Raw genomic sequence first — 27,417 nt, forward strand, 5'->3', positions numbered from 1 at the left:
GCCAGGCACAGAGAGTGGAGGAAGCAGACTCCCTGCTGAGCAGAGAGCCCGATGTGGGGCTCGATCCCAGGACCCTGAGATCAGGACCTGAGCCGAAGGCAGAGGCTTTAACCCACTGAGCCACCCAGGTGCCCCCAGGCTCCTGCTGCTCTTACATTCTAGCAGATTGGCATGAATAAATGCTTCTGGATTTGCTGTTTCCCTTGATTGATTTTCAGATCCTCAAATGATTGCTTTGACAATCGCATTCAGTTTTACCGTTGTTTTGAGGGAGAGGAGCTACCCTGACTGTTTCATTTCACCCTTGCTGAGTCCCATCTGTCTGGCAGCATCTTGGTGGAACCACTCCTGAGCCATGGGATCCCCGCCCACGCCAGTGCTCTGTCCTCCTGGGCTCCAGTTCTTCACTCCCCCTCCCCTAAGCCACCCTTGCTGGTCCCCTGTCCCTGCACAGACAGGCCCAGGCGCAGATGGGTGTGATTGCTACCTGAGCTGACACCCAGCCAGGGCGTGAGTTGTTCGTCTCTTCTCTCCACAGGTCCCCTTCATCCCAGGCTCTTGGGGTCCCTTCTGTACTTTACAAGGAGGGCTTTGGACAACTCCAGGTGTCACAGGAGCCCAGGTCAACAGAATGTGGCTGATATTAGTTTAATTCACACCAGTCTTTTTTTTTCTTTCCTTTTAGGCTGAACAAGCTGCAAACACTTGTGAATGTCATGTTTGTAAGCAAGAAGCTTCCGGACTGACGGCATCAGCGATGACCGCAGGAGCCCTTCCCCCAGGCCATCAATTCCTAAGCCCCGAGAAGCCCACACACCCTGCCCTGCATCTGTACCCCCACATCCATGGACATGTGCCTCTGCACGCCGTCCCGCACCTGCCCCGCCCTCTCATCCACCCCACCTTGTATACGGCGCCCCCCTTCGCACACAGTAAGGTAAGTCAGGGCAAAGAGGGCCGGGAAGCTCACCTGTCACTAAGATTGTACAAGAAGTGCATATTGTAACAAACAAAAATCCATAAATCGGCAATGTCTAGGACCAAATTTAAATCTACTCTTGGTAGGAAGGTCCTCAAATATGTCCTTTTACCATAATCTCTTAGGCTCTCAGAATTTTGAACATTCACAGTTGTAAAAAACAATCACAAAAGTTGTGGTGTACTCTTTCAGAATTACCTAAAATGTAAAGTTTTCCAAATGATGTTGGTGTAATGGGTTGTACTTGGGGGAACGGCATACACGGCTCTGCTCACCCATAACGCCAGTTCATTTCTTTGCTTGTGGCCTCCTAGGGCCTGGCTCTTTTTTTTTTTTTTTTTTTTTAAGATTTTTATTTATTTATTTGACAGAGGGAGAGAGATCATAAATAGGCAGAGAGGCATAGGGAGAGGGAAGCGGGCTCCCTGCTGAACAGAGAGCCCGATGTGGGGCTCAATCCCAGGACCCTGAGATTATGACCTGAGCCAAAGGCAGAGGCTCAACCCACTGAGCCACCCAGGTACCCCAAGGGCCTGGCTCTTTGTTGTAATGTTGCACAGATGGATACATTGAGTACAGCCTGGGTCCTCTGACACTAGCTGGGCTCTTCAGTGTCTGAAATTACTAAAGGAAGAATCCTAAGCGTAGTGCGAAAGAAGGTCAAAGCACCGTGCGGGCTGTTGGGAAGCAACTGGAGGCACAAAGGAAAGGGCCTCCCAGACCAGCAGTGCTCAGAGGCTGTTCCGAGAAGGAGTGACATGTAGAAAAGGTTTGCTTTTTACGTAGTTCTTCTCAGAGAACCCCATACTTCTATTTTCATAGCTTAGATTTTACAGTGAAATTTTTAGTTTTCCCCAAACTCTCCAGATATATTCTTTAAAACAGTGATTCTCAGCTGGGAGAAGGGAGGACGACATGGGATGGAAGAGGCTTTTTTAGACTACATGAACATTTTCTTTCCCCACGGGGCATCTGCTATGAAGTAGGGTGTGTGTAGCCTATCAGTGGGCTTTGCTATTTGTTTGCTGGGAAGGGGCACCTAACCACTGGTTTAGAATAGAATAAAGTCAGTCTGTCACGTTCTGTTGCAATAAGTACTTGGTAACTGCCACATTGATGCAATGCTTGAATTTTGTTAGATTGTATGTCGCTTAGTTTGGACATTTATTGACGGCTTTATTTGAAGGAGGATTTTCCGTTGTGTACTCAAAGCCAGGCTGTCTCCATGGTCTGTCTTGTCTCTAGCCTTTTTCCCTCTGGGTGAGTGTATGGTTGGGAGGCTGTCCATTCTTTTCTTACCTGAATACAGCTGCCTTCTAGCTCCTGGGAGCCGCCTCCAGGAGAGAGTAGAGAATGTTCTGTTTAATGTTTTTCTGTTGAAGAATCAGTTCCTAAACATCTTCAAGTAAAGTAGTGAAACTGATTATTCCAAAAAGCTATTGGGACGTTCAGTTAAAAATTGATTTCTCCCCCAGACTTTTGGCCTTTTCTCAGGGTATTTTTTTTTTTAAGATTTTATTTATTTATTTGTAAGAGAGAGTGAGAGCGAGCACAGGCAGACAGAGTGGAAGGCAGAGTCAGAGGGAGAAGCAGGCTCCCTGCGGAGCAAGGAGCCCAATGTGGGACTCGATCCCAGGACGCTGGGATCATGACCTGAGCCGAAGGCAGCTGCTTAACCAACTGAGCCACCCAGGCGTCCCTTCTCAGGGCATTATTGGTAGTCCATAAAAGGGTATAAGAGAAGAAAAATATTTGGGGGGAGTATTATCTGTATATAAAATGTATTTAATACCTTGTGAACTTCAATCCAGTAGATAGTTGGGGAGGATTCATGGGTAGGAAGTGCAGAGGATGCACTAGTAAGCTTTTATTTCCATCACTTTACTACTGATGTCAGGACTATTCACAGATGCTTTTATTTTATTCACGATTTTATTTATTTGTATTTGCAAAAATGAGCGAGAGAGACTGCCAGCACGAGCAGTGGGAGAGGAGCAGAGGGAGAAGCAGAACCCGCCTGAGGAGGGAGCCTGATGTGGGACTCCGTCCCAGGACCCAGATCATGACCTGGGCAAAAGGCAGACACTGAGCCACCCAGGCACCCCCTCTGATGTTTTTAAGATACATTAGCTAGATGCCACGTCTATTTAGAAAAATGAGATGCATTTGGCAAAATACTTCTCTTGAATCTGATATAAAAATGCTTCCCTAGACAAGCTTGCACTGTCACTTGAGTCTGTGTTATTTGAGTTAGTTTGACTTAGTTGCATACTATGAGTCCATGGTGTGTTTACAGCCCCATAGGAGTTGGTAGAAGCCCTTTCTAGAGATGCACACATGTCTTCAGTTACGTCAGAGTAGGCTTATCAGCGGAATCCCCTACATGTGGGTGGGAGGCAGAGATGCCAGCTGAATGAATGGTGGAGGGAGGGCAGCTGTGAGTGTGAAGCTCAGCGGTTTCCGTGTTTGTGTTATTTAGGCCTTTAGGGATTTTTGCTGTGGTGAGGTGGCATTTGTCGCCGTTAGGACTTTATGTTATTGTAGTTGTAATTCTTTTAATTCATACTCTGGCTATTGTGGGTAAATACTTAGTACTTAAAATGCTTGGGATGAGTACTATAGAAAAAAAATATTTTTTTAAGATTTTATTTATTTATTTGACAGGGAGAGACATGGTGAGATAGGGAACACAAGCAGGGGGAGTGGAAGAGGGAGAAGCAGGTTCCCCGCTGAGCAGAGAGCATGATGAGGGACTCCATCCCAGGACCCCAGGATCAGACGCCTAACAACTGACCCACCCAGATGCCCTGAAAAATTTGTTTTTGAACTTAGAGAATAACTTGAGGACCGTTTTTGTTTTCAAATGTCTTTGTACCAGTGATACATTTAATTTATATGTTGAGATACAAGTTATTTGAAAGTTAAAAAGTAGTTAGGGAGAAGATCCAGTAGTGAAATTCTAGATAAAAATTAGAACTGTTTGGCAAAAAATTTTATTTGCAAATATTTGGGGATTTCCCAGCTATCTTTTTAGTTTTGATTTCTGCTTTAATTCCACCATGGTCTGGGCACAGGCATTGTGTGACTTTTGTTCTTTTGAATGTGCTAAGGAATGTTTTGGGGCCAGAGCTGATGTGTCTTGGTCAGCACTCCAGGTGAGCTGGAGAAACGTGCATACTCTGCTGTCGCTACATGAGTCAGGCTGTCCTCAGACGTCACTTACCGGTGCTGCTAAGTCTGAGATGTCCTTCCTGACCTGCTTCTGAATCTGCATGCTCGGGGCACAGTGCTGTCGGCGTCTCCGGCTTCCACAGCAAACTCTCCCCCTCCTGCAGTCCTGTCTGTATTTGTCACACTGAGTCTGGCACTGTGTTGTTCAGTGCTTACATATTTAGGGTTCTTACATGTTCCTGGGGAGTTGACCCTTTTATCATTACGGAATGCCCTTCTTTATCCCTGATGATCTTTCTACTTTGAGGTCTGACGTGTCTGAAGTTAATACAGGTGCTCCGGCTTTTTGTGAGTGCCAACACCATATTTCTTTCTCCATCTCTTTCTTTTAACTCACAGGGGTCTTTATGCTCCCAGTAGGTTTCTTGTCAACACCTCCAGGTGGGGTTTGTTTTTTTAATATACTCTGATAATCTCTGTGTTTTCATCTGTATATTTAGACTAGACATATTTAAATTTTGAATGTGTTTGGGTTAATAATAACCATTGTTCTGTTTTCTGTTCATTACCAGAGACTTCCTTTTTCTGTCTTCTCTACTTATAATTAAACATTTTTGGATTGTTTTATCTTCTGTCTTTAGCTTATTGGTTATGCTTTAAAAAAACGTTTTTTAGCAGTTGCATTAGAATCTGCGTTTTAACTAATCTGAGTCCCCTTCAGGTAACACTGTTCTGATTCGTGTTAGTGTAGCTACCTTTTCCCAGAGAGTTCCCGATCCCTCCCTCCTGTCGCCTGTGACTTTGATGCTGCTGTTCTCATGGATCTGTTCGTCGGTGGCCCAGTACGTTGTTACTGCTAAAACTGCACACAGAGTTAAGTTACCTTTCAGATCAATTAATAGGCAGGAATAAGTTCATTTCACTGGTATTTACTCTTTCCCTATTGCCCATCCTTTTTTCTTGTAGATCCAGGTTTCTGACAGCTTAAATTTTCTCACTGCCTAAAGAAAATATCCTCACCTTTCTTGCAGGGCAGGTCTGCTGGTGATGAGTTCCCTCAGTGTTTAGTGTATGTGTGTGTGTCTGAGGTCTTTCTCCTTCACCTTTGAAGGGTTATTTCACTGGATGCAGAATTCTAGGTTGGTGGGGTTTTTTTCTTTCAACACTATAAAAAAATTTCACTCTGCTCTTCTCTTGCTTGCCTGGTTTCTGACCAGATGTCCTCTGTGATTCTCCTCCTTGTTCTAGAGGCACAGGGCACCCCACCCTACCCCCTTCCACTTCTACCCCAAGGCTGCTTTCAAGGGTTGTGGTTTTTTGGTTTTGGTTTTTGTTTTGTCTTTGATTTCTTGCCCCCCCACCCTTTTTTTATGAAATGCCTTAGTGTAGATTTGGGAGTGGGTTTTTTTTTATCTATTTGGTGTACTCTGTGCCTCCTAGATCTGTAGTTCGGTGTCTGTCATTAATTTTGGTGTCTGTCATTTGGAGTGTTCTTAGCCAATATTTCTTCAAATACTTCTATCTTTTCTCTTTCTTCTTCTGGTATTCTCTTTCCTGTTACTATCTTTGGAAATTAGATGTTTTATCTATTTCGTGTCCATGGTGGTAGTTTTCTAGTTTTGGTGGGTGTTTTTGTTTTTGTTTGTTTGTTTATTTTTAAAGATTTTATTATATTTATTTGACAGACAGAGATCACAAGTAGGCAGAGAGGCAGGCAGAGAGGGAGAGAGGAGGAAGCAGGCTCACTGCCAAGCAGAGACCCTGATGCGGGGCTCGTGGGGCTCGATCCCAGTACCCTGAGATCATGACCTGAGCCGAAGGCAGAGGATTAACACACTGAGCCACCCAGGCGCCCCTGTTTTTGTTTTTTTTAATTCTTGTTTCTCTTTGCATTTCAGTTTAAGGAGTTTCTGTTGACCTATCTTGATGTTCACTGATTCTTTCCTTGGCTATGCCCTGTCCACTGATGATCTGTTCATCAGAAGCACTCTTTGTTTTCTTTCAGTGTTATTTCTAGTTTTCTTTATTCATTTTTAGAGAGTCCCTCTCACTGCTCACATCACATGTGTTTTTGCACATTGTGTGCTAGTTTTTAAAGATTTTATGTATGCACTATAGAGTGAGTGAGCAGAGGGACAGAGGGAGATGGAGAAAGAATCCCAGGCAGCCTCGCTGCTGAGCATGGAGCCCAGTGTGGGGCCCAGTCCCTCAACCTCAGGATCATAACCTGAGCCGAAACCACTAGTCAACCAGCTGAGCTGCCCAGAAGCCCCTATTGTGTGCTTTTTCAGTTGGAGGCCTCATCATCTTCATCATTTTGAACCCATGTCTGATGATGCTGAGCCCTTTTTATCTTCATGCCCCTCGTCTGTTGTGATGCTGTCTGCTTGCAGCCAGCCTGCCTGCCCTGCTCTGTGTCCCACACCTGTCTTCTCACCCCTCACCCCTTGGTCTGTCCAGAGAGCCCTTTTGCATCAGCCTTCCACTTAAGTGACTCTGATATGTCTCACCTACTACTTAAGTCTGACTTTTTAATTCCTGCTATGATTCTTACCTGTAAGCTTAATTTATTTTTAATGTATATTAGCAACTTTTTGTGTTCTCTTGTTCCTTGATCACATTTTCTTTCTTTAAGCATTTTATTTTTTTTTTTTTTTTTTTTTTTATAAAGACTTTATTTATTTATTTGACAGAGAGAAATCACAAGTAGGTAGAGAGGCAAGCAGAGAGAGAGAGAGGAGGAAGCAGGCTCCCCGCTGAGCAGAGAGCCCGATGCGGGACTCGATCCCAGGACCCTGAGATCATGACCTGAGCCGAAGGCAGCGGCTTAACCACTGAGCCACCCAGGCGCCCTCTTTAAGCATTTTACACATAGTTCTCTTTTTGAATGAAATCTTGAGGATCTGAATCTGGGTTTTTTTTGGTTGCTCCTGTGGGTGTGTGTCCTTGGATATACAGTGATTTTTCATGAGGTATGTTTTGTTCAGCTTACTCTGAGAACCACAAGGCCCCAGGTAGGGGCTGAGGTACCAGTGTAGTGCTGCCCCACCTGTGACCTCAAGCTCTCTTGCCTCCTATGGGACCATGAGTCTGCCCCCATCACTGTGACGATGGTGTGTGCTTCTTCATGGCAGTCCTCCCTTCCCTACACCTCCACCTGGCCGTTTTTCCTCACCATGTTCTGATGAGTTCTGTGAAAGATTTCCCTAGCTTTATCTAGGGTTCAGCACCTTGTTACAAAGGTGTAGAGTGTTGTGTCCCCCTTCCTGGACAGAGCCCAAGCAGAGGGGTACCGCACAGCCTCAGAGGGAAGAGCCCACGTGAATTCTTAGGCCACGCTCCCATCCCCACCCCTGTCCCCTCTCATTCATAGGTCACATTCCCAGCCACTGACCCACATGGCCCAGGAGCAGAGGGCCACAAGTGCAGGGCCAGGTTTGGAAACCCAAGTATTCTAGCTCCCAAGTCTGTGTTGTTGCCATCTAGAAACTGAGTTCTGAAGCAGTCATCATGTAGGAAATGTCCTAGTAATGAAGGTAGAGGGGTGTCTTGAACACTCCACTGGGAGAATGGGGAGTTTTTTTGAAAATGGTCACCACATTCTGGCCCTCAGTGAGTTCAGGTTGAGTGGAGCTGCAGACTGGCTCCTGTGTGGCTCTGGGCCCTGAGGGAGGCGCAACCATTGCAGAAGTGATGAAGTCAGACGTGGGGCAAGTCTAAGTTCAGGCTGGAATTGGAGGGGGAAAAACAGGGGTGGGAAACAGGGACAGAGACAGACGGTGGTCAGGGCCCCACTGTGATCTCAAATCTGTATTTTGTTTTGGAGGCAGTCTCAGTTCTTCTGGCTTGAGAAATAGCAAGACCAAAACAAACGTGGTGCTCTTGCCTCTTTACCGTCTCTGGCAAGAGTCCTGAAGAACTTTGGAAAAAGCAGAAGAGTCATGCGTCCAGCTTCCTGGTCAGTGGGATGTGCTTGTCAGCCACCACCACCACCCCCACACACATATGCCCTGACTTGGTCCTTCGCCCCCTCAGCTTGCTGTGTTTGGCAACCATGTTCCAGGAATCTGGGGAGGTTTGGTGGTGTGCGGTGGAGCCTGGCTCTCCCAGCTCCCGTGTAGACTCCCAAGGTGTTCAGAAGGCATCTGTCAGTGTGTTTGTCCAAGCTCTGCGTTAAAGCAGAAATTTTACTTTTCTGTGAATGACTTATGTCTTAAGGCAGAGAACCATTCAAAACTTCTCTTTCTTGAATCGTGTGGATTTGTGCAGAGTGAAATAAATCTGTTCTCATTGAATAGCATTGTCCACATGTTGAGAGACTGATTCTGTGCCTAAATCATTTGTGAGGTCTGGCCAACAGGTGGTCTCGTTGACAGAGGCCTGTGTTTATCAAAAGGAAGCCCACGTCTGTCAAGTTGAGGAGCCATCTTGTGGGGAAGCGTTCACATAAATGTGGCTTGTTTATTAAAAACCCCTTGCTCACTTGGTCTCTGCAGCGGGACCTCCCATTCTGAGTAAATGGGCTTCTGAAGAAGTGGGCGAAGTGAATTTAACTTCCATTTTCAGTATTAGAGCTTCCATCTAAGCTCAGTCTGTTCTCCCTTTATTGAACATTCACTGAGTGCCAGGTCCTGTGCTACATGCTAGCAAAACACACACCAGAGGAACTCGGTCCCTCTCCCTAGGGCTCGTGCAATCTCGTCATGTCAGCACCTCAGAGCACCGCGCTGTGCCACTGCCAGGAGGGAAGTCACACTGAAGAGGGAGGGGGGCTCCTGGGGCCTAGTGGGTGGCTTTGCGGAGGAGGGGATGCTGGGCTGCGGGTCGAGAGCTGAGCACAAGCTCTCTGGACGTTGTGCGGATGGTGGGTTGGGCCCTTAGTCCGGCTCCCTGGGGGGAAGGCAGTTGGCTGGCAGCCAGGAGCGGGGAGGGCATCAGGAAGCCATGAGGTGCTTTGGAGCCTGCCTTTGGCTCTGCTCTGCGAGGCCCTTGAAGCCCCCGCTGCTTCTGCCTGGGGAGCTGGCTGTTCTTGCCCCGCAGCAGGAATCTGCAACCCTGAGAAACCACCCTCTGCTTTGTTGTCACTACCCCTCGGTTCCTTCCTGGTAAAGCAGCTCTTTGTTCATCACTCCTTTGTGGGAACTGGTATCTGTGGAAATACCATGTTCCTGGTTTCCTCACTCTTTGCCCCAGAGCTCCCCTGCCGGAAGCACTAGACTAGACCTCTCTTTCTTCCTACTTCACAGCCCGCATGGCCACGCCATTCTCACCCTCTGCCACTCTGATCCTGTTGAGGAAAGTGTGCCAAACTGCCTGAGCAGAGGGACCCCCGTTTCACTCTGCACCCAAGACGGGCGGAGCGGGGGTACTCTGTGACTCGGGACCAGTCTTAATAAAGTGGTGACAGTGTCCCTTAGCCCTCACTGTGCTGCACACTTGAACCCGTTGTCCAATTTAATTCTTACCACAACACCTGGAGGTAGGTATTTACAAATTACAGACGAGAAAAGCGCAAAAAAAATTGAGTAATTTGCCTGAGGTCACACAGCTAGTAAAAGGGGGAGCTGGCGTCCCAACCCGTCAGGCTGTGCGTCCCAAAGGCTGAGAACAGAACTGGTGTTGATGTCCAACTTTGTCACTGGCCACACCTCCCAGGGACTGGAGTCTCGGGCTCTTGCTCCCACAGCCCCAGCGATTGTCCTGATGGCCCCAAAACCCCTCGTCTCCACTGCCACTGCCTCCTCATCTGTCAGGCCCTACTGTGACTGCTTCCTGTGCTGGCCTCTCCCCCGCCAGGCGAGGCCAGGTGGCAGTGGCTCTGATTTGGGTTCTGCAGCCTGTCTGGCTGTGGTGCAGTTGTCCGTGGGGCTGTGCCCTTCCTTCCTGATCTCTGCCCTAGCCAGCTGCTTGGGTTCTGCTCTTGGGAATCCTCCTGAAACCCTCCCACTCGACTTCGCAGCATTTAGTGCCCAGTTCTTTGTCCCCAAGGATGAGATTCCCAGGCGTTGTTCCCGGTGCCAGACCTGTAGCTTCTTGGGATGGGGCCTGTAGCAGTGGATGCTGGGCTAGGGGGAGCCTCGTGCCTGTGTCAGCAAGGTGCTGGGGGCCACAGAGCCAGAGAGTTGCTTGAGAGAAGGCAGGCACTAAACCAGCAGGCAACCAGTATGTCATGAATTCTAACTGTGGTAAGTGCTGAGAGGGGAAAACTGTAGAGTCTAGGTGTGTTGTACGGGAAAACCCACCTTGGTCTTAGGTGCTGGATGGCGAGGACAGGAGGCAGTGATGATATTTAGGGACATTTAGGTGAGGCCTGAAGGATGAATATGAGTCAGCAAGGTTGTGGGCTGAGGTTAAGATGTTAACCTTAGATTTAACCTTAAACTAGATTCAGCACAAGGAAAGTTCAGGGTCAAGAAGGAACTTGGGTTTGAGGACCAAGGGAAGGCCTGTGTGTCCAGGAGCTTGGGGGAATAGGAAGGACAGGGATAGGCCAGGCCACGTGAGAGACTTTAAGTTCCATTTTAAGAGCAGTAGGAAGACTTTGGTGCACCCTAAGGCAGTGACTCACTCTTAACTTCACCAAAGCGCACTCTGGCTGCTGTGAGGGAAAAGACTGGGAGGAGGTTGGGGGTGAGCCGTGGGGGTTTTCAGCTCAGGTAGTAAAGGCTGGGGGTGTGAGCTGAGAGGAGGAAGGGCCCAAGGATGCCAGGGTGTGCAGGGAGCAGCCAGCAGCCACTTGGTGAGTGTGTGGTCCCAGCCACCCTTCCTCGGTGCCTTCAGACAGCAGTCTGCCCCAGCAGGGCCCCGTAAAATCCATAGTTCTTAGACTGCACGGCACGTGGCCCAGGTGTGAGACACAGTTGAAGAGCTTTACCACTCTCTGTCAGTGATTCCAAAGTTGGCTTTTGAGCAGTGATCCTTACAATGTCCGCTGAGACTCAGCCCTGGGAGCAACTTGCATGCAGCCTGTGCCAAGGGAGGGATGCTGTAAGCTGCTGAGTCATCTCGAGTCTGGTAGGTTCCCTGAAGCATCAGTGGCTGGGAAGATGTACTCTTGGTTCACATGTGAGCAATGGCATGCGGTGTGCCCGCTGGGCAGGTCCGCGCTCTGCGAGATACCGCCCACAGTGAGCACGACCTCCCAGGGGTGTCCATCGTGGGATCTGTCTGTAGTTTAACTACATACATAAGCAGAACGTGAATTTTGATATGTGATCAGAGCCTTTTTTTTTGTAGGGTTTACCCCCGGCCCCTGTTCCGAATCCCGCAAACAAGCATCAGGTATTCAATGCGTCTCTTCAAGACCATATTTATCCGAGCTGTTTTGGGAACACTCCAGAGTGGAACAGTTCTAAGTTTATAAGTCTTTGGGGATCAGAAGTGATGAATGATAAGAACTGGAATCCTGGCACTTTCTTGCCAGATACAATTTCTGGTAAGGAACTTGTTAAAACTTTCTTAAAGGTTTAAAATGAGCTGAGCTGGGCGGATTGCTGTGTCTGTGTACTGCGGTCCCCCAGTAGATGCCTCAGGCTAGTTGGGTCCCCCACCTCAGCTGCTCCTGGAAGGCCCCTCTACCTCATCCCCCTGACCCAAACATCCACGTCTGCCGCCGGCCAAGTCCCACTGCCTGGACGGGGTAGAGCAAGTGCTGGCACCCTGTGGCTGCTTCCAGTACAGCGGGCTTTCTGGGGCCCTGTGCACAACAGATCTCTCCGTGCCCCAGCACGGCTGAGCCTCTTGTCTCCAGGCCTTGGTGTTGGGCCCGTGGTGCTAGCAGTGGCCTTGCAGTCGTGCCACCACCCACCTCAGTGCTGTGACGTAGGTTCCTTTCCTGGTGCTGTACTGACTTTACAAGGGGTCTGTCCTCTCTAACAAGCTCCTTCCTCACAGCCCTCGGCTGCCCGGGTACAGCTGTCATTTCAGGCGCAGGGAAAGGTGTGCCTGAAGAGGGGCTGGTTGCACACTTATCTGTGTCTTCACAAGGTTTAGAGCCCATGGTGGCCCCACACCCAGACCCTGCATGTGCTCAGAAAAGCTAACTACACTAGACATCTCTGCATGGAAGGGGTTTTTAGCTGTGTGACCTTGTGCAAGTTGTTTAGCCTCTCTGAGCCTCAGGTTCTTGTATCTTTAGGATGGGACTAATAGTACCAAGTAGCTTTAAGAAAATAAGTAAAATAACTTTGGGAAGGCACCTAGCATGGGATTGGTACATAGTAGGTGCTCAGTGACTTTTTTTTTTCCCCTGGAGAGAAACTGATTGACTAGCATCCTCTCAGTGAAGTCCCAGCTTCGGTAACAGCCCCAGTGTTAGTTCAGTCAACAGATGTCCCTTAGGTTTTAGCGAAGTATTTCTAGAGGCTTTACTTGTCTCATTCTTCTCTGAAGGGAGTGACATACTAGGACCAACACTCTCAGAAACAAGACCCGAAGCCCTTCCACCCCCATCTAGTGGTGAAACGCCTGCGGTTTCTGAGAGCAAAGAGAAAAAAAATACTGCGAAAAAGAAATGCTTGTACAATTTCCAAGATGCTTTCATGGAAGTGAACAAAGTTGTGATGGCCACATCATCAGCCACGTCCTCCGTGTCCTGCACAGCCACCACAGTGCAGTCCAGCAACAGCCAGTTCAAAGTGTCGTCCAAAAGGCCTCCTTCCATAGGTAAGGCCCACCAGCTCACAGGACCCTCAGGGCAGCTCAGTGTGTCCACTGCTTCCTCAGCATCTCAGTGATTGCCGTGTCCCTGGTGTGGCCAGAGGCCTGGTGTAACCAATGCCAGAGAATGCTCGCATGCAGAAAACACATCCTCTGGGAGTTGGACCTGAGTTTCACTGCCCCACACACTTCCTCTGGGGATTTGCCACGCTGGCTTGCCTTTCTTCTCGGTACCTGCTGCGTTGTGAGAGGAAGAGGTCACTGCTATCGGGTCACATGGAGGAATTCTTAGTCTCCTGAAAACAGAAGCCTGGTGGAGAGGGAGCCAGTAGGGCTGCTGGCCGGCCTGGGGTGCAGCCCCTGCTGCCACTGTGTCTGTGGTGTGTGGAAGACGTGGCTGCCTGTGCTGGCATGAGCATAGGGAGCAGGGTTCTGGAAGCAGAGGTCGAGGGCCCACAGAAACTGGCTCTAAGGGCGCTTGCTAGCCACAGTCAGGACAGCTGGAGCATTGGAAAGAGTAATGGGATGGACAGTAGCACACATGGTCAGGAATCCCCCATGTGTTCAGAAAGGAGGGGGATAGGGAAGCTGCTCCCTGATAGGACAGACAGAGAAATGCCCCCGTGCAGCCAGCAGGGTGACTCTCAGCCCAGGTGATCATCCCCAGTGGTCATTAAGAACAGTGGCTGTCTGTGTGGGGAACACTGTGTCCTCCCTGTGTGTGAGCAGCATCGTGGATGTGGCCGCTCCATCGTGAAACGACACGACGGCCTCTTGTGTGGTCACGGGGGAAGGAGCCAATGCAGCTTTGGCAGAAGTTGTGCCCCTAAGATATTTTGGTCAACTTAGACGTAACAGCATGAGCCCAGACTGGGGGGCAGCTGTCCTCGGTGGAGAAAATGTCTGTGTTGCTGCAGGAGAAATGCTTAGAAGAGGCCAGGTTGGAGAAGAGCTACTAATGGCCTTGCAGGGAAGACGGGAGAGGAATGGGGTTGCACTTGGGTTGGGAATGTCACGTGGATGGCACAGGCCCGGGCTCTGGTCACACCAGGCAGCTTTGTGCCCAGGGCTCGCGCTGAGGTATAGAGGGTGAGTGTAGCCCCCGCAGCGTGTGTGGGTGGGATACACACCATGGGGTGTCTGGCAGTGGTGGGTGCAGGTGAGGGGCACAGGCGGGGTTCCTGGCACCGTTCCTCAGAGTTCATGCAGCTCTGAGCATCTTCACACCAAGCAGTCAAGGATGCTGTAGTGAAGACAGACGGACTCCAGTCTGCCATCCTCAGTGCCCTTCCGCGTCCCCGCCTGCAGGTGAGGTGTTCCATGGCGTCAGCAAGGAGGACCCCCGACACGCGGTGCCAGCTGCCCCGAGGAACAGCCCCACGGGCCTGGCACCACTTCCCACGCTTGGCCCAGCCTCCTCGCCGCACCTGGCCGGACTTGCAGCCCCCACCTTCCCCAGCAGTGCCGCCACGTCCCCAGGCTTCGTGGAGCCACGCAAGAGCTTCTGTCCGGCCCCAGGAGCCCCCCCACCCCCCACGACTGATGGCCCCCTCAGCGCCCCTCCCAGCGTGTGCAGGTGAGCTGGTGCCTGCCTACCACTCTCCCCCACAGGGTGCTGGTGTGGGTGGGGGAGGGGGGCGCAGCCAGTAACTGGCCTGTGTATGGCTTTGCAGTGACCCTGACTGCGAGGGCCACCGCTGCGAGAATGGCGTGTATGACCCGCAGCAGGACGACGGGGATGAGAGTGCAGACGAGGACAGCTGCTCCGAGCACAGCTCCAGCACCTCCACCTCCACCAACCAGAAGGAGGGCAAGTACTGTGACTGCTGCTACTGTGAGTTCTTCGGGCATGGCGGGGTAAGTGCCCCGGGGACCGCGGGTGGGCGCCGGGCACCAGCAGGCCCCGTCGGCACTGAGCTCTGAAGCCGGCGCCTCCTGCTTGGGTGCCCTTGTCCTCCAGAAACAGTAACAGATGTTCGCCCCAAGATCTCCCTGTAAGGGTTTCGTGACTGCATGTGTTCATTTCTTTGGGAGCAGGGGACCTCCTGACCAGCCAACCGGGGAGTCATTAGGTGTGGATCGTGGCAGGCCATGCAGTGGGACGCTCGCTGTGCAGGGTGTGCTGGGGGACTCCTAATGGCCTGTCCCTCCAAGTCATGGCAGCCATGGTGCCCCAGGCAGCGGGGGGGGCAGGCGGGCCAAGGGAGTGTTGGGAGGAAAAGCCGGGGCTGGTCATTGCTCTTTCTCTACCTTTGTTCTGTCTGCATTTGCTAAACATGTGCACACACGTGTTCAGTGTCCAGAAGAAGTATTGGCAGCGGGGTTGAGGGCAGTTTTCTTTTTCCCTTTTGGCACTGAACAGGACACCTACAAAGGGACGGAAAGATTCTACAAACACGTTTATTGACACAAAAAGATAATCACTCTGTATTATGTAAGAGGTAGATTAATTGGTATGTGTGATTTTTTTTTTCTTTTCTGGTTTAAAAATGTCTACTTGTGTACATGCTTTACCATAATTTTCATGAACGTGTAAAGGTTGAGGGGTCGGTGCCAGAATTAACCTTCTGGTCACTCTGGGACAGGTTTTCCTTGCTGCTGCCACTCGTTTACCTTCCTTATTTTTTACCGTGAATGTGTATTACCGGCGTAATAAGAAAAACTTTCATTTTTAAAAATAATGTTCTGAAATTTGCAATATTCAGCCTCATTAAAACTTGAAGCTTCATTCAGACACGCTCTCCTTTAACTGCCTTAGCCTCCGGCTGCACCGACAAGTAGAAACTACGCAGAGATGAGGGAGAAGCTTCGTTTGCGGCTGACCAAGAGGAAGGAAGAGCAGCCTAAAAAAGCAGACCAGCTCTCGGACAGAGAGAGTGTGGTTGACCATCGAAGGGTGGAGGACCTACTGCAGTTCATCAACAGCTCAGAGACCAAGCCCGTGAGCAGCACTCGAGCCGCTAAGAGAGCCAGACACAAGCAGAGGAAGGTAAACCGCGTGCCGGCGCAGGCTGTGGCGGGCCTCGGGGCCACAGGGCCACGCTGCTGCCACAAGGGCCCCTGACCATATCTATCTCTGCGGCCTGAGCCGTAGCTGGGCAGAAGCCCCAGGATGTGTTTTCAGGACACGGTTTCCCCTTTTGTGTCATGGGTTTATTGATGGATCTCAAACAAGCCTTTGGGTCCCTGTACCCCATGTGGGTGGCCACAGCAGATCCTTGGCCTCTCTCCCAGGGAGGTTGAGGATGGGGCCCCTGGCATTGAGGGAATAGAAGGGGGCCACTGTGGGCTTTTGGAGACTGTGGGCAAAGAAGTTACTTTGACATGAGGCTTGGATAGGCCCTTTGCCACAGCAGCATTCTTAGGACATAGTCTGGGTGCTCCCCACCCCCACTCCTTGTCCCCACTGGATAATCAGTGGAGAGTCAGGCAAAGCCATCCCAGAAGAGGGCAGGCACACGGCGTTGGTGTCAAGGGTCAAAGAGTAAGATGGACAGCTCTTGCGGACAGCCCTGGGCACCTCCCCACAGGGTGTGGATTGCACGGAAGCAGGCATCTACCAAGACTAGACAAGTTGGCCCAGCGGCGGACATGGCATGCAGAGGCGGTCCACTAGCAAGTGAGACACGATGCTCTTCACTTCCTGTTCCGGCTCCAAGCGAGGGGACCAATAGCTTCTGCTCTTTGGGATGCCTCAGTGGCCTGGGACTGCATGGTACTGCGGCCGTCCTGGTTTCAGCTTCCTAAGAAGCCAGGCCGCAGCAGGCAGATCCGAGCTGTGCATAGAGGAGAACCTGCAAGGGTGACAGGGCCTCTGCTGGCAGGATGGGTGACTGGGAAGAGGCGAGGCCCCTGCGAGGCCCAGCAGACATGGAACAAGAGGACACTCCAAGAGAGTGCTGGGGATGGTGCCTCCACTTTCAGCTGCTTGTGCTGTGGAGACCATTGTAACTGGATCCCCCGCTAGGATCCCTGCTTATACCTCACAGTTCTAACAAGGTCCAGTTCATGGGCTTTGAGGAGATGGGGGTTGGCCCCGCCCCACTAGAGCGGGGCAGTGAGACCTGTTCTCCACTTGGGTGTTAGGTCAGGGCCCCCTCACCCTGTGTGCTCGGTGCCCTGCACCCCATCTCAGCGGAGTGTCTGGGTGACAGGCTGGTTGTTGAAAGGAAGGCCCCACATACCAGCTTGTGGGTTCCCTACAGCTCCTGTTCTGGGGTGGGCTTGCTCCGACCTGTGCTGGGAGAAACACTCTGCTCACTGGACGCTGGATATGGGGGCACTCTGGGAGTGGCCTCCAAGGCTTCACTTTGAACACATGAAACAAGGATTTTAAATAAGGTTTACTTGAACTGTTGAGTTAAATTTTTAAAACATCTGCCATTAAATTTTTAACATAATTTTATATTTAAGTTCTTCAAAGTAGCATTTGTCTTTGTCAAATATTGCATACTGGAATGTTGTAAAAAATAACTAAAACCTGGGAGGACTTTTGTTTGAGTTCCTTTTTTTTTTTTTTGGAAGGACTTTTAAATATAAAATATATTTGCCAAAGTCTTTTACTGGAGGAGCTCAGGGATGCAGAGTCATGCACTCTTCACAGCCTTCATTTGTTTTCTGAGCAAAAGGAATAGTCTCTGTCGAGACTGGAATAGGAGTCACCAGGGAAGTCCAGTTTTCACTTGACTGAAAGTGAACTTCATGCCAAGCTAGAGGGTGGAAGTAGCTAGTGTCTGTTGGCCGTGTGACGTGGAAACATGTTAGGGTGCCACTTGCTCTGTCACACTGGTGGACATATGTTGGGAGTTTCAATGCTCTGCTAGGCGGGAAAAAAGGAATGCCAGTTTTTAGTACACATTCTGTACACGCCCCATTGACATGTACTTGAAGGCCCAAGCCTGGCCTGGAGAGGCAGCGCGCCAGCCACTGGTTAGCTGGTGAGTCCTGTCATCCAGCCGCTGCACAACAACGGGATTCTGATGTAGCAGCTGCTTTGACCTTGCTTTATTTTATTAATTTATTTTTCTAGTAGGCTCCACACCCAGTGCAGAGCCTGATGCAGGGCTTGAACTCATGACAGTGAGATTGAGACCTGAGCCAAGATCAAGAGTCAGATGCTGAACTGGCTGAGCCACCTGGCACTCCTCACTTTGTTTTAAAGAAGTGCCACTAGGGCAAAAGCTCTAAGGGACATCTTGTTAACTAGCACCCCCCACCCCCGCTACAACCTATAAAGTAACAAGTGTACACTTTAGTAGAAAGATTAAATCTGATCATTCTTGAGAGTAAAATGATTTGGGTTAGGTAGGTTTTAAGCTATTTGGCTTATTATAAGCTATTTCAGGGTTTATGTTCTTACTATATGATTTGTTTTTAAGGTTTTTGTTGTTGTTGTTTTTAATGCCTTAACGTAAGAAAATTCAACTGTTGTCTTAAGTTGCCTCTTCTTTTCCCATGGCAGCTGGAGGAGAAAGCTCGCTTGGAAGCAGAGGCCCGGGCCCGGGGGCACCTCCACCTCCGTGAGGAGCAGAGGCGGCAGGAGGAGGAGGAGGAATTTCAGCGGCTTCAGGAGCTTCAGAAGCTGAGGGCTGTGAAAAAGAAGAAGAAGGAGAGGCCAAGTAAAGACTGTCCCAAGTTGGACATGCTTGCTAGAAACTTCCAGGCAGCAGCAGAGTCTGTATCTAACTCTGAAAACATGCACAATGGCTCACTAGAGCAAACGGAAGAACCAGAAACCTCATCTCACTCTCCTGCCAGACATGGAGACCACACGGAGCCCAGGCTGGGGCCGGGGGCTGACGGGGACACTGCCAGCCCCGGGGACTCCAGGGACTCCAGGCTCCTCCTCCCAAAAGAGGTCAGTGCGAAGCAGCAGGAGCCACTGTCTTTTCTCCTTGACATGGTGCATCAGCACAAAGAAGGGAGCGGCAAGCAGAAGCTCAAGCAGACCAGCAAGGCCAGCAGCGAGCCAGCAAGGAAGCCGGCTGAGCCTCCCAGAGTCCCCGAAGGCCATCCCAGACCCCGGCCCCAGACTGAGTCGAAGGCGAAAGTGCTTGACCTTACTTCCCTGGCAGAGCAGAAGAGGGAGGAGAGAAAAGTGAACAGTAACAACAATAACAAAAAGCAGCTGAACCACGTCAAGGAAGAACGGTTGAATCCAGCCCCCCCAGAGCCCGCCTCCCCCAATGAACACCCTCAGGACAGCAAGCTGGTGCCTGCGGACTCTCCGCAGCCCAAGGGCAAGGGCAAGAAAAACAGGAAGAAGAAAGGAGACAGAGTCAGCAGTTCAATCGGTAAATAGGGAGCCGGGGGAGTGTGGCTGGCCCCCCTGTCGCCGGGTCTGCCTTGCCTCTCATGGCTTTGGGCTTCTTGTGGCTTTGCTACAGCCAGGAGACACATGTGGCCATTGTTCTGTGTTGCTCTTTTGGAATAATTATAGACGTAGAAAGAATCCCCCCAATCACTGTTACTACATCTGCTTCCTCTTTCTCCCTTTTTTACTGTTTTTCTGAACGAAAGGAGAGTAATTTCAGACATGAAGCCCCTTTGCCCTTAAATACTTCACTGTGTATTTCCTTGAAACAAAGATAGTCTCTTACAAAACCACAGATATGGTTATCAGAATTAAGAAATTAATGTATACTGTATACTGTAGCATGATCTAATTATAAACCTTCCTGCTGTTTCTCCAGTTCCTGGAGACAGGATTCAGTCCAGGTCATCTGTCAGATCTCCTTAATTTCCTTGAATGAATTGGTTCTTCAGTTTCTCGTGACTTTGACATTTCTAAAGAGTCAGTCTCTATTTTTTAGAATAATTTATTTGGAATAATTTCAGGTTTTTTTTGTTTTGTTTTTTTTTTTTTAAATAAATCAGTCCCTGAGCATTAGGCCAACTTGCTGAGCAGAGAGCCGGTTTTGGGGCTCGATCCCAGGACCCTGGGATCATGACCTGAGCCGAAGGCAGAGGCTTAAACCCACTGAGCCACCCAGGTGCCCCTCAGTTTGATTTTGTGTGCCATTTCTTCATGGTCAGATTCAGATTGTGTGTTTTGGATGGGAATGCCGTGGGGGTACTTGCTGGTGTCTGTCACGGGGGGCATGGAGTCTCCTTGCTTTGGGGCCATGCTTCCCCCTCTGCTCACGGAAAGGGAAGTGTCTGATGGGGGATGTAGGTCTCCTGCTGCTGGGAACATCCGCTGGCAAGTCTTGCCCAGAGTGGTTGGTTGTTCCAGAGTTGTTTGCCACGTAGTGGTGTTTCTAACATCATTATTCCTTGCACATCTCTTATTTGGTGCTCTTTGGGAGGCACTTTCCTTCCCCAGTGCCCCATGTATGGTTTTCATTTGTTTAGTTATTTATATCACGGTGGATTCATGGAGACTTACTTTGTGCTATAGATTATAGTCCTTTACTGACACTGCATGTTTTGGTCCTCTGGCTGTCCTAGATGCAGTCAGTGGGTGCCCCCTTGAAGGTCCCCAGACCCCACTATTCTTGGAGCACTTGCGTACTTCCCTGCACTAGGAGGTATTCTGGCCTTACTCTGTATTTTCCCTGTCCCAGCGCTGAATCTGCCATTTTTCCAGGGAGCCCTGGTTCTTTCCAGAGGAGAGTGGCATTTAGAAACTTGGTGTTGCTGCTGTGTTGTTGCTACCAGGCCCTTCTCTTTGACACAGCCAGGAGTCGGGGCATGGTGCACGCAGCCTAGCATCTGATGTCATTTCTGTAGTGAAAACCACAAGTTCACACGGTTGGCTCCAGCAGCACTCCCTGTCACCTCTCCCCCTGCCTCCTCTCACCAGGGTTGTGCTTTACTAAAGCAGGTTCAGAATTGCTCACCCTCCCTGCTGTGAAAAACAGTGGGCTTGCTTAGTGACGTCTTCATGGTTCTTTCGTCTCCAGGCTGAGGGCACATGCAGGAGCAGTGGTCTGGGGAGGGAAGCAGCAACCCCAGGGTGGGGAGCAGTGGCCTGGGTCAGGGAGCAGCAGCCCAGGGTGCGGAGCAGTGGGCAGGGGCAGGGAGCAGCGGGCCAGGACTCCAGCACATTGAAGTGCAGCCTCAACCCTGGCTTGAGTTGAGGCCTTTCCTCTGGGTTGGTTTCCCCCGCCCCCAGCCTGGTTTTCCCTTTTCTTCCTCACTTCCACCCACTCTCTGTAGTTAACTACTCAGTTTCTTTCTTTTACACAAAAGGTAGCATGCTAGAGCTTTTGCCCTTTGCCTGCCCCTCCCGCCAACTGAACATGTTCTGGAAAGCAGGGTGCGTGGGGAGCACGGAGCTCTTCCTCGGCCGTCTGGGTTCCTGGGGCTGCTGGGAGTTCTAGGGTTCCAGGCTGCCCTGGGAGCTATTTGGTGGGGAACTCCCAGCAAAGCGGAGTGCCGAGTCAGAAGGCGAGGGCCTGGCACAGGCAGTCTTGTCAGGCTGGTGACTTAAGCCAAGACAGGAGGTGACATCACTCCACAATGTAGCTTTCATTTGCATTTTTCTCTAATTACAGTAAGGTCATATTTTAAAGGACTGTTGTCTCTTTCTTGTGAGTTTTCTGTTCATATTTTTTCTTATTTTTGAATTAGGTTTTTGGTCTCTTTCCTTGCATTTTTAAGAGTGTTTCATATATTAGGAATATTAATTGGCCTTTTACCTGCATCACAGACTGCAGATACATAATTCTTTGGACTGTGTCTGTGATGCTTTCCAGCCATGCAGAGGTTTTCTTTCTCAGTTTTATATAGTCATTTCATTGATCTTTCAGTGCCTCTGGATTGTAAACAGTGGTCGGAAAGTGTTACTCTAACACTGAAGTAGGAGAGGAGTGTGCCTGTGTCTTCCAGCATTTGTGGGGTTCTGCCTTTCTCATTTAGCCTCAGTGCATTGAGAGAGTTTTCTTGGTTATCGTGTGAACCATGGGTCCAGGATTATCTCTTCTTAAATGGTTAGCCTGCTGACCCAGTAACAGTTACTAAAAATTCATCTTGCCCCATGGTTCAGGGTGCCTCCCTTGTGCTACACTCAGTTTCCCTGTGACCTTGCATCTACTGACTTTCTGTCGTTTCCTCCTTGCTTCCCTATGTGCCGCTGCTGCACTGAGCTAGTTACTCCGGGGCCCTGTGCACTTCAGGGAAGCCTCTCCTCCCTACTCTTCTCCACTGTGGTCCCAGCTGTTCATGTGTCTGTGCTTCCATACAAACTTGAGTGCCCGCATGCCACACGGAACCCTTCGTTGGTGTCTCTGAGAAAGAGAGAAATGGAAATTGGTCTATTTGGTATTTCTGTTTCTAATAAGGTTAATTTTAATAAACTATATTTCTATAGTAAATTATTCTTTTAGTTAGATTTTCCAGCTTATTTACATAGATGTCTGAAACTATATAGTATTTAAAAACGTATTTTTCAATGGCTGTTTTCTCTTTTTTAACATTTTTAATATAAATTCTATTAATTAACTTATAATGTATTACTGGTTTCAGAGGTGCAAGCCTGTGATTCATCAGTCTTATATAATACCCAGTGTTCATTACATCACATGGTCTCAACATCCATCACCTAGTTACCCATCCCTCCACCTCCTCCCCCCTCCTCTCTAGCAACCCTCAGTTTGTTTCCTATGACTGAGAGTCTTTTATGGTTTGTCTCCCTCCCTTGTTTCATCTTATTTTATTCTCTCTTCTATTATCCTCTGTCTTGTTTTTTAAGTTCCACAGATTTTTGAAATCATATGATAATCGTCATTGTCTGATTGACTTACTTTGCTTAGCATAATACCCTCTAGTTCCTTCCACATCATTGCAAATGGCCAGATGTTGGTTTTTTGATGGCTGTGTAATATTCCATTGTATATGTATACCACATCTTCTTTATCCATTCGTTCTTTATCCATGACATTCAGATGTCAGTGAACATCTGTTGTGGACTTTGCTGCCGTAAACATTGGAGCGCATACGCCCCTTTGGGTTACTACATTTGTATCTTTGGGGTAAATACCCAGTAGTGCAATTGCTGGATCATAGGGCTGTTCTGTTTTAAACTTATTAAGGAACCTCCATATTTTCCAGAGTGGCTGCACCAGCTTGCATTCCCACTAACAGTGCACAAGGGTTCCCCTTTCTCCACATCCTCACCAAGACCTGTTGTTTCCTGACTTGTTAATTTTAGCCGTTCTGACTGGTGTGAGGTAATATGCCATTGTGATTTTGATTTGTATCTACCTGATGCTGAGTGATGTTGAGCATTTTTTCACATGTCTGTTGGCCATTTGTGTCTGCTTTGGAATAATATCTGTTCATTTATTCTGCCGGTTTTTGATTGGATTATAATTTGGGCATTGAGTTTGATAAGTTCTTTATAGATTTTGGATACTAGCCTTATATCCGATATGTCATTTACGAATATCTTCTCCCATTCTGTTGGTTGTCTTTTGGTTTTTTCCACTGTTTCCTTTGCTGTGAAAAAGCTTTTTGTCTTGATGAAGTTCCAGTAGTTTATTTTTGCCTTTGTTTTCCTTGCCTTTGGAGACATGTCTAGCAAGAAGTTGCTGTGGCTGTGGTTGAAGAGGTTGCTGCCTGTGTTCTCCTCTATGATTTTGGTGGATTCCTGTCTCACATTTAGTTCTTTCATCCATTTTAAGTCTGTTTTTGTGTGTGATGTAAGGAAATGGTCCAGTTTCATTCTTCTGCATGTGGCTGTCCAATTTTCCCAACACCATTTGTTGAAGAGCCTGTTTTATTTCCATTAGCTATTCTTTCCTGCTTTGTCAAAGATTAGTTAACCATAGAGTTGAGGGTCTATTTCTGGGCTTTCTGTTCTGTTTCATTGATCTGTATGTCTGTTTTTATGCCAGTACCATACTGTCTGGATGATCACAGCTTTGTAATAGAGCTTGAAGTCCAGATTTATGAGGCCCCCAGCTTTGGTTTTCTTTCTGAACATTGCTTTGGCTATTTGGGGTCTTTTCAGGTTCCACACTAATTTTAAGATTATTTGCTCCAGCTCTGTGAAAAAGTGAGTGGTATTTTGATAGGGAATGCATTGAATATGTAGCTTGCTGTGGGTAGCATAGACATTTTAACAGTATTTGTTCTTCCAATCCATAAGCAGGGAACATTTTTCCATTTCTTTGGGTCTCCCTCAGTTTCTTTCATGAGTGTTCTATAGTTTTCTGAGTACAGATCTTCTGCCTCTTGGGTTAGGTTTGTCTTAGGTATCTTTGCAGCCACCTTCCCACTCTGATACCTGGGAGCTCTGCCACACGCAGGCAGGTATCCCTGGTCTTTCTGTGACCCTGTGGGTCCTAAAACCACAGTGTCCCCACAAGGGCTCTACTCCTCACTTAAACCTCTGGAGCGATGTCCCTCCATGGAGCAGACTTCTAAAAGTTCTGATTTTGTGCTCCGCAGCTCTCTCACTGCTAGGAGCCGGCTTGATGGAGATTCCCTCCCCCATGATCTGTCCTCCCATATACTGCCCCAGATTCACTTCTCCGTACCTCCTACCGTCCAGAAAGTGATTGCTTTCCTGTTCTTAGAGTTGCTGCTGTTCTTATCTTCAATCTCTGGTTGAGTTCGCAGGTGTTCAGAATGATTTGGTAGTTAGCTAGCTGAATTCCTGAGGCCAGATAAAACTAAGGTTTTCTACTCCTCCTTCCTAGTGCCGTTGTAGCCTGCCTTCCAGTGAGGCTATTTTAATCACCGTTCGGTGTTTTATATATTTGTGTTCTGTTCCCATTCTCTTTCTTTCAGCTAGTTAATAGTTTGTCTTTTATTTTGGGGCTGCCTGACTGGATCAGTGGGTGGGACATATGACTCTTGATCTCTGGGTCATGAGTTCAAGCCCCACATTGGACATGGAGCCTACTTTAAAAAAAAGAAAGAAAAAACAGTTCATCTGTTTTATTCATATTAAAAAAAAAAAACAGGCTCTTAATTCATTAACCAGGTTTACTTTTGTTCTTTCTAATATCTCATCAATTCCTACTGTTATCTTTATTTTCTTCCTGTTCTTGCTTTCACTTTTTTGTTTATTTTCTAATTTTTTAAAAAGATTTTATTTATTTATTTGACAGAGAGAGACACACAGTGAGAGAAGGAACACAAACAGAGGGAGTGGGAGAGGGAGAAGCAGGATTCCCGCCGAGCCTGATGCAGGGCTCGATCCCAGGACCCTGGGATCATGACCTGAGCTGAAGGCAGCCGCTTAACTTAGAGCCACCCAGGCGCCCCTCTAATTTTTTGATTTGGGAATTTAGTTCATTTGTTTTTATTCCATCATTTTTATTGTATTTAGTATTTAGTATTTAGCATTTCAAATTTTCCTTTGATCATTCCTTTAAATATACCTCAGTCTGATGATGTTTCCATTGGCATATTGTTGTTTTGTTTTGTTTTAAGAAGTTCAGGAATTTCTTTATTTTTATCCCCCCTTTGTCCAGTAGTTGAATAGTGCCTTTTAGGTTTCCAGGTGGGAGAGTCTTTCTTTCTTTCTTTCTTTTTTTTTTAAGATTTTTTTATTTGAGAGAGAGAAAAGGAGGGAGATGTGGGGGTGGCAGAAGGAGAGGGAGAAGCAGACTCCCTGCCGAGCAGGGAGCCTAATACTGGGCTTGATCCCAGAGCCCCGGGATCATAGCATGAGCCACTCAGGCTCCCCTGGGAGAGCCCGTCTTATATTAATAATTTCTAAGTTTTCTGTATTGTAATCAGAGAGTATTGTTCATAATATTTCTGCTTTATGGAATTTACTGATATTTTCCTTGTGACCAGCTTTTCTGACTGCTTTATATGCCCTTGAGATAAATGTGCATTTTTTCTGTTACCATGGTGATAATTGAATGTATATAGCTGCATGATGTATTGAATGTATATAGCTGCATGATGTATTAGGGTTAGGTCTTCTGTTTCCTTCCTGGTTTTTTGTCCTCTTGACCTGTCTTCTGTTATTCATTATTTAATGAGTTTCTAAGTTTTCTTGTCTCTCTTGCAGTTTTGCTTTATAAAGGTGGTATTTGTATTTGGTGCCCATTCCTAACTGTAATACCTTCTTAGTGAATTGTGGGGTTTAATACGAAGAAATGTCCTTTTGTTGTGTTTTTGTGCTTTTGCCTTGAATTCTACTTTGTCTAAAATGGTGATCACTGACCCTTCTCTCCTTGTCTCCAGTCCCCTGGCGGGGCACCTCTGCTCTCATCGCTTCGTCCCTTAGTGTTAGCTTGTTCTCTGATTTCAGACAGCACAAATCTTCAATCCTGCTTTGTGAGCCACAAATAGAAAATCTTATCTGTATAAGCCCATTTGCATTTATTACTACTGTGTGTGGTCTTCTCAGCTCCAATGACATTTATAATTTATATTATTTTATAATTTATATATTTTATATTTGCTGTTTCTTTTTCTGTATGATGTGTTTTCTTAGCTTTTATTTTTGAAAATCATTGGTGTTTGGGAAACTTGGCAGTCTTGCCTGAGTGCATTTCTCCACACTTGTACCTTTGGTGCCCCATCCTTGGGCATCCTTGGTTTCCTTGCTTATCTTCCACAGTGGGCTTCAAGGCAGATTCTCTGACACCTACTTTCTTCCTGGACAACAGTCCATGAGCTGCTTCCATCCTTCTACTTCCCCCTTTTACAGTCTTCTTCCCATTTCCCAGCTGGATTATTTCTGCTGTGTCAGACACAGGGTATTCATGGGTCTCCAGCTGATGACATCCCATGCTTGTGTTGGTCCTCCTGTGAAGTGTTCCCTGTCCTCTTCACCCTTGGGCACATGTCTTCAAGTCAGGGTCAGGGGTACAGAATTCTCTGAGCTCTGCAAAGCAAAATGTTTCCTATACAGAAAGCCTAGCCTGGCTGGGTATGAATCCTTGGGTCACACTTTCTACTCTGAGTAACGTAGCTTTGCTGTTGTGAGAAATGTCTTCCTGGTACTGAATCTGGTTATGGTTCTGTCACTTTTTTTTTTCTTATACCAAGATGTTCAGTATTGATTATTCTTACCAGAAGAAAGAAAGATTAAAAATTGCTTTGTACGGCAGCTTTTTCAGCAGATATACCTGATCTGTTTCCTTTTGTGGTTGTTCCTCTTCCAGAACTAGTAATGAAAGACTGTTCATCAGAGACTTGCTTTCCTAGACCTCACTTTCATTGTATCTCTAAACACCCCTGCCCCATGTCACCCTTCTTCATGCATTAGCGCTTCTTTGAACCAGGCCTCAGCAAGTCTGGTCAGCAGCCAGGCAAGGTCTGCACGTTGAACACCTAGACAGAGGCCCAGTTGGAATAGTCTTGATGGCTGAAGAAGAATGGTTGGGCTGTGGAAGCAGGCAGCTGTGACTCGATGTGTTGTAGGATGACTCTGCACTGCCTGGCTTGGGCAGGGTGGGAACTGGGCCCAAGGAGCCCAGCTGGGAGGCTGGTGAAGGTCAGCACTGTTGTGGCAGCAGTGGGTAGAGATAGGAGGTCCTAGACTGTTCACAGAGAACTTGCCTGGCCCGTAGAAGGTGTGTTGACATGAGAGTAACACAGGGCCAGAGGGACCCCGTCAGAAACGGAGCAGGCTCGCAGCGGATGGTGAGGGACACACTTTTGCCCTTACCAGGGGGCAGATGCCCGACGGCACCCGT

The 27,417-nt window shown here is 48.3% G+C and overlaps 1 protein-coding gene across 9 annotated transcripts in view; it reads left to right on the plus strand.

Annotated features, from left to right (window-relative positions):
- Positions 1 to 27,417, plus strand: part of FAM193A (family with sequence similarity 193 member A) — a 161,969-nt gene that overhangs the window by 124,053 nt on the left and 10,499 nt on the right. For 8 of the 9 annotated variants that reach the window (XM_045074877.1, XM_045074867.1, XM_045074873.1 and 5 more), the window contains 7 exons: positions 686 to 937; positions 11,387 to 11,585; positions 12,542 to 12,814; positions 14,117 to 14,384; positions 14,482 to 14,665; positions 15,567 to 15,797; positions 18,270 to 19,101. In XM_045074877.1, the coding sequence (XP_044930812.1) occupies positions 686 to 937; positions 11,387 to 11,585; positions 12,542 to 12,814; positions 14,117 to 14,384; positions 14,482 to 14,665; positions 15,567 to 15,797; positions 18,270 to 19,101 (2,239 nt within the window). Of the gene's footprint in view, positions 1 to 685; positions 938 to 11,386; positions 11,586 to 12,541; positions 12,815 to 14,116; positions 14,385 to 14,481; positions 14,666 to 15,566; positions 15,798 to 18,269; positions 19,102 to 27,417 lie in introns of those variants that run through there. The other variant, XM_045074912.1, reaches the window with a different exon arrangement.

The sequence above is a fragment of the Mustela putorius genome, unplaced genomic scaffold (genome assembly GCF_011764305.1).
Source record: "Mustela putorius furo isolate JIRA1106 unplaced genomic scaffold, ASM1176430v1.1 tig00000083_pilon_pilon_pilon, whole genome shotgun sequence".
Taxonomy (NCBI): Eukaryota; Metazoa; Chordata; class Mammalia; order Carnivora; family Mustelidae; genus Mustela; species Mustela putorius.